This window comes from Spinacia oleracea, chromosome 3 (assembly GCF_020520425.1).
Source record: "Spinacia oleracea cultivar Varoflay chromosome 3, BTI_SOV_V1, whole genome shotgun sequence".
NCBI classification, from domain to species: domain Eukaryota; kingdom Viridiplantae; phylum Streptophyta; class Magnoliopsida; order Caryophyllales; family Amaranthaceae; genus Spinacia; species Spinacia oleracea.
In genome coordinates this window covers 6,166,295-6,180,221 of record NC_079489.1, presented here as the reverse complement: position 1 = coordinate 6,180,221, position 13,927 = coordinate 6,166,295, and the positions used below count along the sequence as shown (strand labels likewise).

General features: G+C 35.8%; 2 protein-coding genes across 3 annotated transcripts; both read left to right on the top strand.

Annotated features, from left to right (window-relative positions):
* The first annotated feature begins 8,045 nt into the window (after positions 1-8,045).
* Positions 8,046-11,765, top strand: LOC110783150 (shewanella-like protein phosphatase 2). The gene is made up of 2 exons (XM_056838459.1): positions 8,046-8,218; positions 10,208-11,765. The coding sequence occupies exon 2, from the start codon at positions 10,231-10,233 to the stop codon at positions 11,416-11,418; it is 1,188 nt and encodes a 395-aa protein (XP_056694437.1). The 5' UTR covers positions 8,046-8,218; positions 10,208-10,230; the 3' UTR covers positions 11,419-11,765.
* LOC110783151 (uncharacterized) lies at positions 8,268-13,678 on the top strand. Of its 2 annotated transcripts, none has more exons than XM_056838461.1 (3): positions 8,268-8,461; positions 11,985-12,094; positions 12,885-13,678. In XM_056838461.1, the coding sequence occupies exon 3, from the start codon at positions 12,897-12,899 to the stop codon at positions 13,443-13,445; it is 549 nt and encodes a 182-aa protein (XP_056694439.1). In that variant the 5' UTR covers positions 8,268-8,461; positions 11,985-12,094; positions 12,885-12,896; the 3' UTR covers positions 13,446-13,678. The 2 variants fall into 2 exon arrangements, with proteins under 2 accessions (XP_056694439.1, XP_056694438.1); XM_056838460.1 differs by lacking the exon at positions 8,268-8,461 and adding an exon at positions 11,429-11,570.
* The last annotated feature ends 249 nt before the right edge of the window (positions 13,679-13,927 follow it).

Sequence of the window (13,927 nt, the reverse complement as noted above, 5' to 3'; positions counted from 1 at the left end):
ATAAAGAGTATTAAAAAAAGTAAGCAAATGAATTAAAGGACAAATAAACAGATAGTAAGATTATTCCAAAAAGCTTTTGAAGAGTCAATGAGGTAGTTTGTGTGAAAGTGGATCACATTGCTTTATCTTAAAAGTTAAAACATTTCTTTTTTTCTTAGGTCGGGAAGGGATATTGAAAGAATGACATTTGAGGTATATTCTTATAAAAACAAGGAAGATGAAGTAAGAGAAGATATAAATTGTGACTTATTTCCCAAAGAACAAGACTAAGTAGCAAGTTGTATCCGTATTCCGTAATGTCTGAGTAAAATAAGTTCTTTTTTTTTTGTACAGGGAGTAAAATTTAGTCCTTCAAAATGCAATAAAAGGATCATTTCTGAAATTAAAGAATGCTAGGATTACCAAAATCAAAAACCCAACACGGACCAAGAGAAGAACAAAGCTCCCAACCAGTGTTACCTAATCCTCCAATCACTCCACAAACCGCAAACTGAAAAGGCGAATTACAACATGAAAATGGTATAATTTTGGTCTAATTTAGCAACCTAGGTAACGAATTGCGAACCCGCACCCAATCTCATACTAGCGAACCATGTAACAGTACTCTCACCCACTTCGACACAAGCTTCATCAACACCCTCTTTATTTTCTTATTTTTGGGTATTTTTACTTTAATTTTCTCTCCGTTTTTATTTTCTTAGCTTTTATATTCTTAAATAACATTTGAGTTAACCAAAATGTACACGCTGATGATGTCATTGCAACTGTTGCACTAATTGATAATGTAATTGCAATTATTGTACTAATTGTGATTTCATTAGTTAAAATGTTAAATACATCGTATATTTGTCCTGAATATAAAGTTATAAACTAATTCAGATTTAGATGACTGACTAATTTCAACAACTATATTTGATTTGAGCAAGGGATGAATATTTTGTCGGAACAACACATTGCTCTTAGTTTAAATAACCGCCCACAAAATTGTTTCTTATCTAATTGATATGTTTGGGTGAAAATCAAACAAAGGTTCATCATATATAGTAACATGCAATCAAGTTTCAAATCGACGTGTTCTCAATCCACATGCACTTGAAAAAGAAACTAGTCGAATTCTTTCTTGAATGTAACATATCACACCTCGACATTGAAAAAACAAGAAAGAAGACATACACAGGACAGAGCATAAACTTCATCTCACTTAACCTCCAGAAACTATCTAAATCGAAGGTGTCAATCAAAGAGGGAGAGAATCAATGGACGGATAGGGTTTGATGAAGCAGTAATAGAGCTAATAGTAGGAAGAAGACTGGAAAAGAAAAGTGAGGATCGCCAAATAATGTACAGTAGATCACAGGGTACAACAGCTCCAAGACCATCATCATGAATCATGTTCCCAAATTTTCTACCCTGGATTTACCCCTAGACTAATCCTACATCATTAGCAGCAATACAAGAACAAATACTTCGTAAAAATTTCCTTTGGTGTCATAGTTGCTTCAAGGCCTTCAACTACGAAATCCATATTTACACAAACTATTTGGCAAATTAGGAGCATGTCAAATTAGGCAATAGAAGCTAAACACCAATTAGATAAAGAATTTAATCTCAACAAGAGCTTACTCAATCGTCATTCTACAATGAATAGCATAGCCAAGAAATCAAACATAGATAAGTCATCCCTACCCTAAGAGAAGTACATACAGTCTTCTCTTGGTCCCTAAATGATAGGTCACATATGATAAAGTCCTTTCTCGGTTCCTAAATGATGAGTCACTCTGTAATATACTAATATTATCTTCTACCTTGCTACAAGGGTAATTTGGAATCTAGTAAGTGGCGAATCATATTGAACTTTTCATCCTGATCCGAATCCACAAAAATTACAATCAAACGATAAACAAAAGGTTGAATTCTTTACTCGACATCACGTTTCATATATGAGGCAAAACGAACAAAGATTCAGCTAAACAAGACACCTTGATCGAGGAAATATCTACGATTTTCATTCAAGATAACACATACGAAGTATATAGTAAGATACAACTGATCAGGTTTCAGATCATCATGTTCTTAATCCACATATCACAACACTTAAAAAATTAATCGAATTCTCTCTTCAACATCAAACCTTCAACATTGGAAATTAAAGAGAAAGAAAGAACTACATACACATATGACGAACACAAGCTCCCCCTCACCTCACCTCACCTCCGTGAAAGATCTGAATTCAACGGCGGAGATTAAACGGGAAGCGAATCGACGGAGGGAGAAGGTTTGATCGTAGAAGGAGGAGCAGGAAGAACGAATCGAAGATCATCGTGGCGAGTGGAATGGTTGAAGATCAAGCCGCGATCCATAGCGTCTTCTTCATCGTCGTTGTCGGAGGTGCTGAGATTGATGCAGGAACACCGTTCTAAGGAGGTGAAGAAGGCGGAGACCACGCTTGCGCCGAGATAGTTCGCCACCATGTAGAGCTTGCCGGTTGGGGTAGGGGTGGTAGTCATGGCGGTGTTTTCCTCCATTGATGACGGGTCAAAGGTTTAGGGTTGGGGGAATTTGGGGAAATGGGGGATTTGAAGAGAAGAGAAGAGAAGGGAAGTTGGAGAGATTGAAAAGGGAAATTGAAATAGTCAGAGAGGAGAAATTGGGAATGGAAAATGAGAATTAAAGGAAGGTTTGATTAGTTCAGATGATATTTTGGGGGAGAATTTATGTGGCCGACTGACAACTATGACAAATGAGACGGCTGGTTGTTTTTGTTTTTGTTGGGCCTTTTTGGATTTGTTTGAGTTTGGGGTTTTGGGTTTTTGTTTGATGTTGACGAAACCAGTTTGTGAGGGTCCAAGATTTATTTTTCACTTTCTTTTTACTTGCCTCGGACCATTTAGGTTTTATTCTGTTTGACTTATTTCATTTTATTTAGATAAAAAAAATTGGATAAGATTGAACAGAATATAATTAACTATTTCATACGGATTGAACATAACAAAACTAAGTGTTCCGTGCAAATTGAACAAAATGGTGATACTAGTTCTTTCTATTGTCTATAATGAAAGAGCTGTCGACTGGTCATGTATTGTTTGTTTGTTAAACGTTAGTAGTGATGATAGAACTTATTTCTGTTATGTTCAATTTTGAACGGAATTATATTTTGTTCAATTTATACAAAATACTTAGTTCTGTTATGTTCAATCTGTACGAAATGATTAATTATACTTTGTTCAATCTGTACGAAATATTTAACTATATTTTGTTCAATCTGTACAAAATAGAAGTTTTAATTTCATACAGGTTGTATGAAAAGACTCATAAAAACGAAAAAGAATGAAAATTACTTCAATTCCAAGTCAAAAATATTGTCCATTGCAATCTAAATATTTATTCTAATTTTATTAGATATACATGAAACTAAAAAAAATCAAATTTATTTGACCTAAAATAATATCAAAAAGGTTGAGAGAAAATAATAAAAGTAAGGGTAGATTTTTTTTTTAGAATGAAAAAAATGAAAGTAAAAAAAGTTGCGCCAAGTAAAATCAGGCTGCGTATAGTACTCCCCTATTTAAAAAGTGAAACATGTTTGATTAGATGACACGTGCCATTTCTTCTCTCCTTCATCAATTTGTTTTTGTTTTCAATTTTTTTGTTGTTGTTTGCTTGGTTTTATAACTCCAACCGCCTCTTCCATTTCATCTTCCTCCTATAACATCAATTCACCAATTTATTCATTCAACATCTTCCATTACATATCCCCCTTTATCCCTCATTATTAATTTAGTATTTAATTATGTATTATTCCAATCTTCAAATTCTACCTCTATTTAAATCATATATTCTCACTAAAATCACAAACTCAATAAAATTCAAACTTAAAAAGGCGATTAAATAACCACTATATAACCGCTCGTTCTTTAAACGGGCTCAAAAGCTAGTTATTATATATAAAAAAAGCCCTACATCGATCTTTATCATTAGGTCAAGCCTTCATTAATAAAACTTGTATCATCTTATAGTGTTTAACTAGTGTGTGGCCCGGGTGTTGCCCCATGTTTGACTTTTTATTCGGCTTTATTTGTTGTAAATATGTGTCCGTGTAGATGGTGTCGTCATAGAATTATGGGGTTACACACAAGATTAGCCTCCGATTAACAACGTTCTCAAGCTGAAACTCCATGTTCTATTACCCTGAGTGCATGTAATATGTTCTATAATTATTCAACCACTTACTCGTTATATATTACATTCTATTACCCAAAGTTTTTTTTTTTTTGAGGCTTAATCTAGAAAAGTAATAACTGTATATTTATAAATGAAGTAACCATTCCCTGTTTTTGCATTCACTTCTATTCAATTTGTTATTTATTGTAAAAAGAACATAAATGTTTATATAGAAATGTATAACATAAGTTGTAGTTTGTTAAGATGGTTGGATGTTGAACTTTTAACAAAGAGGTCTAGTGTTCGATCCTTACTAGTTACTACATGTTTTTTGGTTGTCAACGACATGTCATGATGCTGATTAGTGGTAACGTGGCGTAATAAGGCGAGGTATATCTGACACGTATACGTTCTTACGAACTCCTTTTTATTACGGAGTAGTATAGATTTATGTACGTCAAACAAATTAAGGAATATATTTTAGTGAGATTGCTTAATAAGTATCTAAGATGGGAAGACTTGTAATTTTATTTTAGTTACTCTCAAATTCAAACTCTAACCTAAATGGGTTTGTTATGTTAAAAAAAAAAAACATTCATATTCTATCGAACAATACGATTTTACCCTTTGATGAAAAAGTTTGAGGGAGAAAGAAATTTAGTACAAAGTATTTACGTAACTTTTATCTCTGAAAAGACATGAAAATATCATTGTTTTATTCTTATCTAGCCAAGCAATTATCTGCCCTCATCATGCATTTTAATAGTTTATGGCCCTGTTTGGCAATCAGCGGTTAGCTATTAGCTGTAGCGGATTATATTAGCAGTTTTGACTAGCTGTTTTCTATTAATTGATTTGACTAGCTGATTATGTTAGCTGGTTTTATAAAAGTGTTTGGTAAATAGCTGACTCATGTTAGCTGTTTGATTGTGTAAATGACCAAAAAGGACCTTGTCCTAATTAGTTGTTGGATTTTATTAAAATAAAGTAGATTTTATAATGAGTTTATTATATGTACTAACAAGTACGGAGTACTACTTATTTTGAGCACTCTGTAATTTTAATTTTACGCCATTAACCGAAAAACAAAAACTTTGTACTCCCTCCGTTCCTAAATAAGTGTCACATTTGGGCTCCGGCACGGTAATTAATAAAATTGTAAAGTGTGTAAGAGTTAATGATTGAGAATGTTTTTTTTGGGGAAAGGATAAAGTATATAATTGTTTAATTGAATAAAGTACAAATAAAAGTGTATGTGGGATTGAAAAGAGGAAAAGTGTAGAATGTGTAAGTAAAAGTAATTATGATTTATAGAAAAGTGGGAAAAGTGTATGAAAAAGTGTGAAAAGTGTATGGAAAAGTGGAAAAAATACATGTTCAAAAATAGAAATGGGACACTTATAAGGGAACGCCAAAAATGGAAATGTGACACTTATTTAGGAACGGAGGGAGTAATGTTTACTTAAGTTTTGTCAAACTATACCTTCCCCACCCACTAAACCAATAACGACCATCAAATAAACAAGTGGTCAATACAAACTAAACTAATTTAACACTCTCTAATAATTATTAATTAACTAGATTAATTTTACACTCCCTGATAATTAATTCACATTAAATTAATTTCGCATTTTTCATTTTCTGCTAGGTGGGCATTTTTCTTTTTCTTTTTTTAAAAAAAAAGTTTTTACAACCTTCTGTTGGACTTTTTATTGTAGTATGTCTAATTAATTGCAACTTGTAATTTGCCCCAAAAAAAGTTGCAGCTTAAATCCTGCTTATGGAAGGAAAAAATCATAGACGAGGGCTGAGGAACATAATATATAAAGGTTGGGGGCAAAGTTGTCTTTTAGTGTCAATTCAACAATCCTCTAAGTGTAAACGCTCATATATGCAGCTTTTTTGAAATTAGAATTTTGGGATCACCGCTATTCAAATCCGCTTACAACCAAACACGTGTATTAGCGGATTAAAGTGGTCAAACCTCTAATAGTGCTCTAATCCGCTAAAAGCTCTTCAATCCGCTATTAACCAAACAGGGCATATCCTTATCCATATCTATCATGCCAAATATCAAAATGCTTCCACAGGGGGTGACGTGTAGGGATGTCAATAGGGCGGGGCGGATGCGGATGTAGGTCCCTCCATCCCCATCTCCACCTAAAATTTTCATCCCATCCCCGCCCCATCCCCATGACGGGTACAAAATTCATCTCCATCCCAGCCCCAACGGGTATAAATTAAAATCTATCTCCGCCCCACCACCTAACTGGGTATCCATCCCCTTCTTATCCCCACCCCATACCCGCCCCAATACCCGCCTAATTTTTCTTATTTACCAAACATTTGCCATATATACGGAGTAATGAAAGTTAACTTTAGAAAAAAAAATACCTTATGGCTAAAGTAACATATATAATCGAAAAAATACCCGTCATAACAAAATAATCCAATCAAGAAACTTAAAAATCTCACCCAAATTCATATTATCACCTAGACATGCAAATAAATCCACACTCACCCCATCACCCATGGCGGGTATGAAGCGGGGTGAGTGGGGATGGGCCGGAGCGGGCGGGGATGGGCCGGGTTCAACACAAAATCCACACCCGCCCCATCACCCATGGCGGTTACGACTTTTATACCCATCCCCGCCCCATCACCCGCCAAACCTACCTACATCCCCGCCTACTTGAGGCGGATGCGGGGCGGGTCTCCCACGAAACCCGCCCCACTGACATCCCTAGTCACGTGGATCGGACCCAATTATGATCCATGACACAATCCGTCCGACACACCAAACACACGAACCCAACCCAACTGACTATGTGACACACCTGTCCCACCATCTTAATTTAAACTTTTGAATGTACATTAACTATATTTATGTAAGTATGTAATAATATAAAAATTAATTAATTTACGTTCATAGAAACTTTGTAATTTTGTTTATACTTCACTGCTTCATTAATTGTCCAAACCCACCAGACTCACATCAGTCCCAAAACCAAGCTAAGCCAACCAAATCCAATGAGCCCACTCAACTCGTACAATTCATCACGACCCACGACCCAACACGTATTGTCCCGACACAACCCACAAATAATTAGGGGTGCAAACGAGCCGAGCCGAGTACTACCTTGTTCATGCTCTTGTTCATTCAATTAATGCGAGCTCGAGCTTTCAACCGAGCTGAAAAATTCGTTCAATCTCGGTTCGTATAAGAGATTCCGTGTCTGTGAACGGCTCATGAACGTCTCGTTTATTAATCGAGCCGAGTTTATAAACGAGATTTTTTCTTAAACGAGTTTTTTATAAACGATCTTTGTACTTAAATGTTTAACACGTTTGAAAACATAAATTTAAATGTGCACTAATTTAGCAATTTAAAATTCAACTTTTTTAAAAAATTTATTCTGTTATATTTTTTGGAGGTTGAAAATCAAAATATAATTTTTGCTTATCACAAAACAATTATTTATGACAAATTTGATTATGAACATAAATAGACAAGTTTGTTCATGAACTTAAATAAAACGAGTTGTTCATGAATTTAAATGAACGAGCATCCATATGTTCATGTTCAAGCTTGTTTATTAATCGAGTTTCAAAAGTTGTTCAAGCTTGTTTATTAATCGAGTTTCAAAAGTTGTTCAAGCTCGACTCATTTATTAATATTAAATAAACGAACATGAACGAGCATCCGTCGAGCCCGAACCCAAATCCGACTAGTTATTAAGAGTCTCGACTCTTTAAACCACACAATCCGATCCACCTTGTGCTAATCGTGTGTCGACATCTCTGACCTCAACCCGCCTCGTTAGCCATCTCTACGAGTTTACAACTTTAAACATAATCATCTTGCCTTATTTTTTAAAAACATTCCTAGATTGCCCTCAACTACGGAGTAGTCAACTACCCTACCCCATATCTCTCTCTCCTCTACTTCCCAGTTCTTTTCAAAAAATCACAATACCCCACCGGAAAACCGCATAAAAGAGGACGCCGGAGCACATCTACGGGAATCCCTCGCCCCTCTATTCGCCGGAGAAATAAGGTACGTCGATTTCCCTTTTCTTTGTTCATTATAAATTTCTCATTTATTTCAAATATTGTAATACAATTGAATTGTTTATAGTTAGGGTAATGCTAAGAAAAATTGAATTGTTTAAGTGTTTCTCCACCTAACGCCACTGTTAACACTCAATACTCGTCTTCTTCCTTTCATTCTCTCTCTTCTTTCTTCAAGCCCATTACATTCACACTAGCGATCAAGTCAATCAACGTTTTCATCTTCTTGGTACGAACTCGAATTTTGTTGATTTTTTGGGATTTATAAAGATCCAAAAAGTGTTTAATCTCATGTGGGGAAGATGTATTTTGCCTGATATGATGTTTCAAATGATGAAATGTTGCTGTTAAATATATTCTGTTGCGTTTTTTTGCTTTGTTTTGGCGTTGTCGTGTCTAGTTCCTCTATACCCAGTTCATAATTGTACTTGAAAATCATGGTATCCGTTTCTCAATCTGTTTTTGATTATGATTAGGGGGTTGATTTGTTTTTCGCAAAGAGGGAGCAAAGTAGAAAAAAAGCAATAATTTAAGGCATAATAATGTTTAGTTTGATTGAAATAGTAGTATAATCTATGAGTTTGATTGTAAGAATTTGTGCACTTAAAAGAAAAATGAATTATGGAGCTTGAGGGAATGTAGGTGGTGGTGGTTTTGTTCATGAGAAGATAGTGTATTAGCCATTAGGTTAGGTCGGAACCCTGATGCCTTAAGAAGTTTGATGATTAACAAGGCCTCAGTACCATTGGACCACTTCAACCATTTTGCCTAATTTCACAGGCTTTTGTTCATAACCTTTTTATGTTAGGATAGAAAAATGGGCCTTTTCTCCTGATCTGAAGGCGGACGCCCCTCTTGCCATGGCTCAGGGACAGGACTAGTTTTGAGTTGCCTTAATTTTATACTTATCAGATGACAAATTAGAGTTGTTATTAAATGGGTATTAGGGGAGAACCACTTGCTGGTTTTAGTTTTGGATTTTAAGAGATTTTGTTGTTGAGGGAATTGCTTATAATGCTTAACGTGGGTTGTTTGTTCTGGGTGATTGCTAGTTGCTACGCCGTATAAAAGCTTGAGTTCTTTCGAAATATGCCTGAATGACTCTTAGGAGTTAAGAATTTAGTAGTAGCCTCAAAGATGTATGTATGAACGTGTGATACTATATTATTGTGGGCAAAGTTGAGGTTGTAGCCTCAAAGATGTATGTATGAACGTGTGTTATAGTTACGCTACACTACTTCAGAATTACAAATCCACATGATTTCGATCTCTTAAAGTTGGAGGCCAAAAGCTAAATTACTCTCATAGGTGATCAAAGAATGGGTTGAGCATGCTCACATTAGAGAAGTGGCTGGTTGATCACCTTTTGGCAATAAAAACACAATGCTTCGAGGAAGCCACAGTGACGTGTAAATGTAAAGATGTTTGGTTTGTTGAAGAAGAGTGTGGGAAAATATTTCTGCGTTTGTGGATAGCTCCCTATTACCAACTGTCTTTTATTGTTGTCCCATAGTTCTTCCTTCAAAATGTGACCTATGGAACACCCTAATGGGCAGGTTTTCTTTGTAAGGACGGGCCTTATTATGGAAAACTAAAGAAATCCAACAAGTAAACACACTTGTATCATATATTTGCACATATGATCCTGTTTACACACCGAAATAAAGAAAATAGTATCGATGTTTCTTTTATACAGTTATATGTGTAAATCTACCAAATAAGGGAATTTCTACCTTTTAAATTTTGATCAGCTTATACAATAATTTGTTATTGTTGGGCCACAACTATAATCTTTTCTTGACTAAATATTTAATATACATTTACTGCTTGTCATCACAACTTTCCCAGTTTGTTTAGTTAACCTTAATTTGATGCAAGTAGTGATTACTTAAGCTTAGATTGATATGCTTAATGATAAGTTTATGTGATTGCGAAACGAAAACCCTAAACCTCATCATTTACCCTTTTTTTTCAGATCAATCATCATAGAAAACGACAATGGCAGGGGATAGTGACGCGTTAACCTGTAAAAACCTCCAAAGCCTTTTTTCCTCCTTTGTTGACACCTTTGTTGACTTCTCCGTTAGTGGCCTCTTTCTTCCTCCACCCCCTTCAAACCCTGACCCCAATGCGTCATTGCACACCTTCCACCCTTCACCGGACCACCTCATTGCTGTTGGTGATATTCATGGGGATTTTGAAAAATGCAAGCAATCTCTCCTCCTTGCTGGACTGATTGACGCCACAGGAAATTGGTCTGGTGGCTCCTCTACTGTTGTGCAAATCGGTGATGTCCTAGATCGTGGAAGCGATGAAATAAAGATCCTTTACTTTCTTGAGAGATTGAAACGACAAGCAGATAAATCTGGTGGGAAGATCATCACCATGAATGGGAATCACGAGATAATGAACATTGATCGTGATTTCAGATTTATTACGGCTGATTCTTTGAAAGAATTTTCAAATTGGGCCTTTTGGTACAATATTGGTAATTCAATGAAAGCATTATGTTCTGGAATTGTGGATTTGCCGAGTAATCCATTTTGTGGTGTTCCCATTGAATTTAAAGGTATTAGGAGGGAGTTTCATGAAGGATTTAGGGCTAGAATCGCAGCATTACAGCCAAATGGGCCATTGAGCACCCGATTTTTTGCGAATAATGTGACAGTTCTGGTGATGGGAGAGAATGTGTTTGTTCACGGGGGTTTGTTAGCAAGCCATGTGAATTATGGATTAGAGAGGATTAATAAGGAAGTTAGAGATTGGATTAATGGGGTCAGAGGAGATTTGTGGAGAGATATTGGGAGAGGTAGCAACTCTGTCGTATGGTTGAGGAAGTTTTCGCATGAGCTAGCGGAGAGTTGTGACTGTGAAGCACTTGAGCATGTTCTTTCAACGATTCCTGGAGTGAAGAGGATGATCATGGGGCATACCATTCAATGGAAAGGGATTAATGGTGCTTGTGAGGGCAAGGCGATTAGGATTGACGTGGGTATGTCAAAGGGGTGTATTAATGGATTGCCGGAGGTTTTGGAGATTGCTAAGAATTCAGAGGCACGGGTTTTGACAGCTAATCCTGCTTATCAGGATAGTGATGGTGCTAGAGGTGTGGAAGTTGGTGGAAGAGAAGGACTTGCTGTGGTTCTTGAGAATGATAAACGCAAGCAAGTTCAAGTTAGAGCTTGATTTTATTATTATTTTTATGTTCTCAAAGAGCTGAATTTCTGCATTGCGGAAGTCTGCGTTGCTTGAAAAGGAAGATTGATGAAAGAACTTTAGAGTTCAATTAGGGGCGAGCATATGCAATATAATTTATCTAGTGAATAATGATCGTTCTTGTAAGTTTCCAAATTTCATTTGGTGATTAACACAGTTCGCATGATTGCTCAAAGTAGGGAGCATTTGCTAACTCAGTGAACTTATTTTTTCCCCCTCTGTGGTATTAATCTTGATTTTAACACTTGGTAGTCCCAAGAATCGATGTAAAGACGCTTCTTCCAGTAAATTACTTCTGTCTCTGCTTTATCATGTTATTTGAAGTTTTTTGTGATCCATCTTGGCTATTGTTGTGCACAAAAGGCTAAAAACAGATGATTGGGGTTCTTCCATTTTGTTTGATACAATCCTCAATTAGATTACACGTGTAATAATTAAAAAAGTGAGTTGAGTTGGCAGTGGATAATCTCAAGCTTTAATGTCGAAGACATGATTATGGTATTGCATTAATCTCCTTTGTTTTTTGGTGTTACCAGTTATAGGTGTTTTGTTAAGATCTACTTTCCAAGCAATCCATTTCCTGTGGAACTTGAAGTTGTTGGTTGGACAGGGGCAGGGGAGGGAGGCTACCAGCCTAGCCAACTAGGTGAGTCCAGCTTTCATGATTGAGCTCAGTGGAATTGTGTTTTGTTAGTTATACTGAACATTGAACATGAAAATGTTGCATTTGGGGATTGACGACTAGGATGCTTTGTTGTATTTGTCGGTTAATTTCAAAATATCCATGCACGCACGGTTCTTAACTAACATGAAAGTGTGTTTGAGAACTTTAGTTTAATGAGGAAAAATGGGTAAAATTGTGGAAATAAGTGTTTTTCTTAATTTTAGCTTGTTTGCTAATTTTAATGGAAAAGTGAGGAAAATGAAATGTGTGGAAATATGTGGAAATTAACTGGTTATATTTTGCCTGTTTTATTTTCCATACTTTTCCCCTCAAAGTGATGGAAAACTGAGGAAAACTGTGGAAAACAAAAATAAACAAGTGAAAAATATGTAATATTCCATAATAATTAGCCAAACAAATGTAAAATTTAGAGATTTCCACATTTTTTTTCAGATTTACTTTTCTATAGGTTTCCATAGTTTTACTTTTCTTCACATTTCCACATTAACATGGTTTCCAAACACACTGTAATACTACAATGCCCGTAGAATCCGATCCTTCTTGTTGGGTACCTTATTGTCATGTTCTTTCAAATGATGCCATCAATCCATCATGGCATTGTGGCATTTCTCACCTCTGTGTATCTTTTTTACCAAGTTCTAAACACTTACTGCTGATTTTTTTCCAAGCCTTGCAGATTGTTGAAATCCAACCCTTCCCCTTTTACCTCTTTTTTGGCTAATAAAGTTCTACAATGCCTTATGTATCATAGGAATTTGCCTCTATGACTCTTCATGCGCAATCCACCTTGGAAACGTACTATGATATCCTTCATGTAAAAGACGATGCAAGCTTTGATGAGATCCGGCAAAGCTATAGATTATCCCTACTTCAGTCCCACCCTGATAAAGTTCATAAATCATTTGAAATCCCAACTTCAGGTGAAGTCAATTTAGAAGATAGATTCATGAAGGTCCAAAAGGCTTGGGAAACTCTTGGTGATTCACGATCACGTGCTCTCTACGATGATAAGTTAAGAAGTTTGAGATGTGATGAATTAGTTGCAGATGATGTTGCATTGGAAGACATGATGGTTGATGAGGATAATAACAGGAAAGATTTGGATTTCTGTTATCAATGTCGATGTGGTGATTACTTTGTGATTAGTTGGCCTGAGTTGGAAGAAATGGGTTATGAGCTGTGTAGGGATCCCGAGGATGAGATTTCTGTTCGGGCTGTTGAAGGTTTGCCGGGTTCTGTGATTCTTCCCTGCTGTTCATGTTCGCTTAAAATTCGCTTATTGATCAACACCGATAGCAGAATAAAGCTTTAGAAGTTGCAGAACTCTTCTTGTTTGACTCTGAATTCTCAGTATTTACCATTTGATGAATGTCAATGTCAATCCCTCATAATGTAATTTGGTGAATTTTGAAGTCAACTGAGTTTGGTCCTGTTTTCTTGGTTATCTGAGTAACTATATAGCATATCTTGAAGCATGAGTTGTATCCCAGGTTAGGGGGCAAGTTTTAATGGTTATATGGAGATTTCTTGGTCCTTTTCCTATTACAGTTGGAGTTATTACCGAAATTTCAGGTTCCCATTTGAGGAGTAACCTATTGGTCATTTTTTTTAATTACTCTATTAGAGAAGATAATCGGGCAGACAACCTGAATCATCCTTTTGAAATGTGTGTAGTGACGATCTTGAGATAGTAGAGATATTAGTAAGTTTGAGCAATTTAGTATTTTTTTTACAATAATATAGCCTATGAAGTTTTTATTTTTTTTAAAAAACGTAGTCATAATATTTTTTGTT

Excerpts from the sequence above, each read along its gene's own strand:
- LOC110783150 (XM_056838459.1), top strand. The coding sequence starts at position 10,231 with ATGGCAGGGGATAGTGACGCGTTAACCTGTAAAAACCTCCAAAGCCTT.
- LOC110783151 (XM_056838461.1), top strand. The coding sequence starts at position 12,897 with ATGACTCTTCATGCGCAATCCACCTTGGAAACGTACTATGATATCCTT.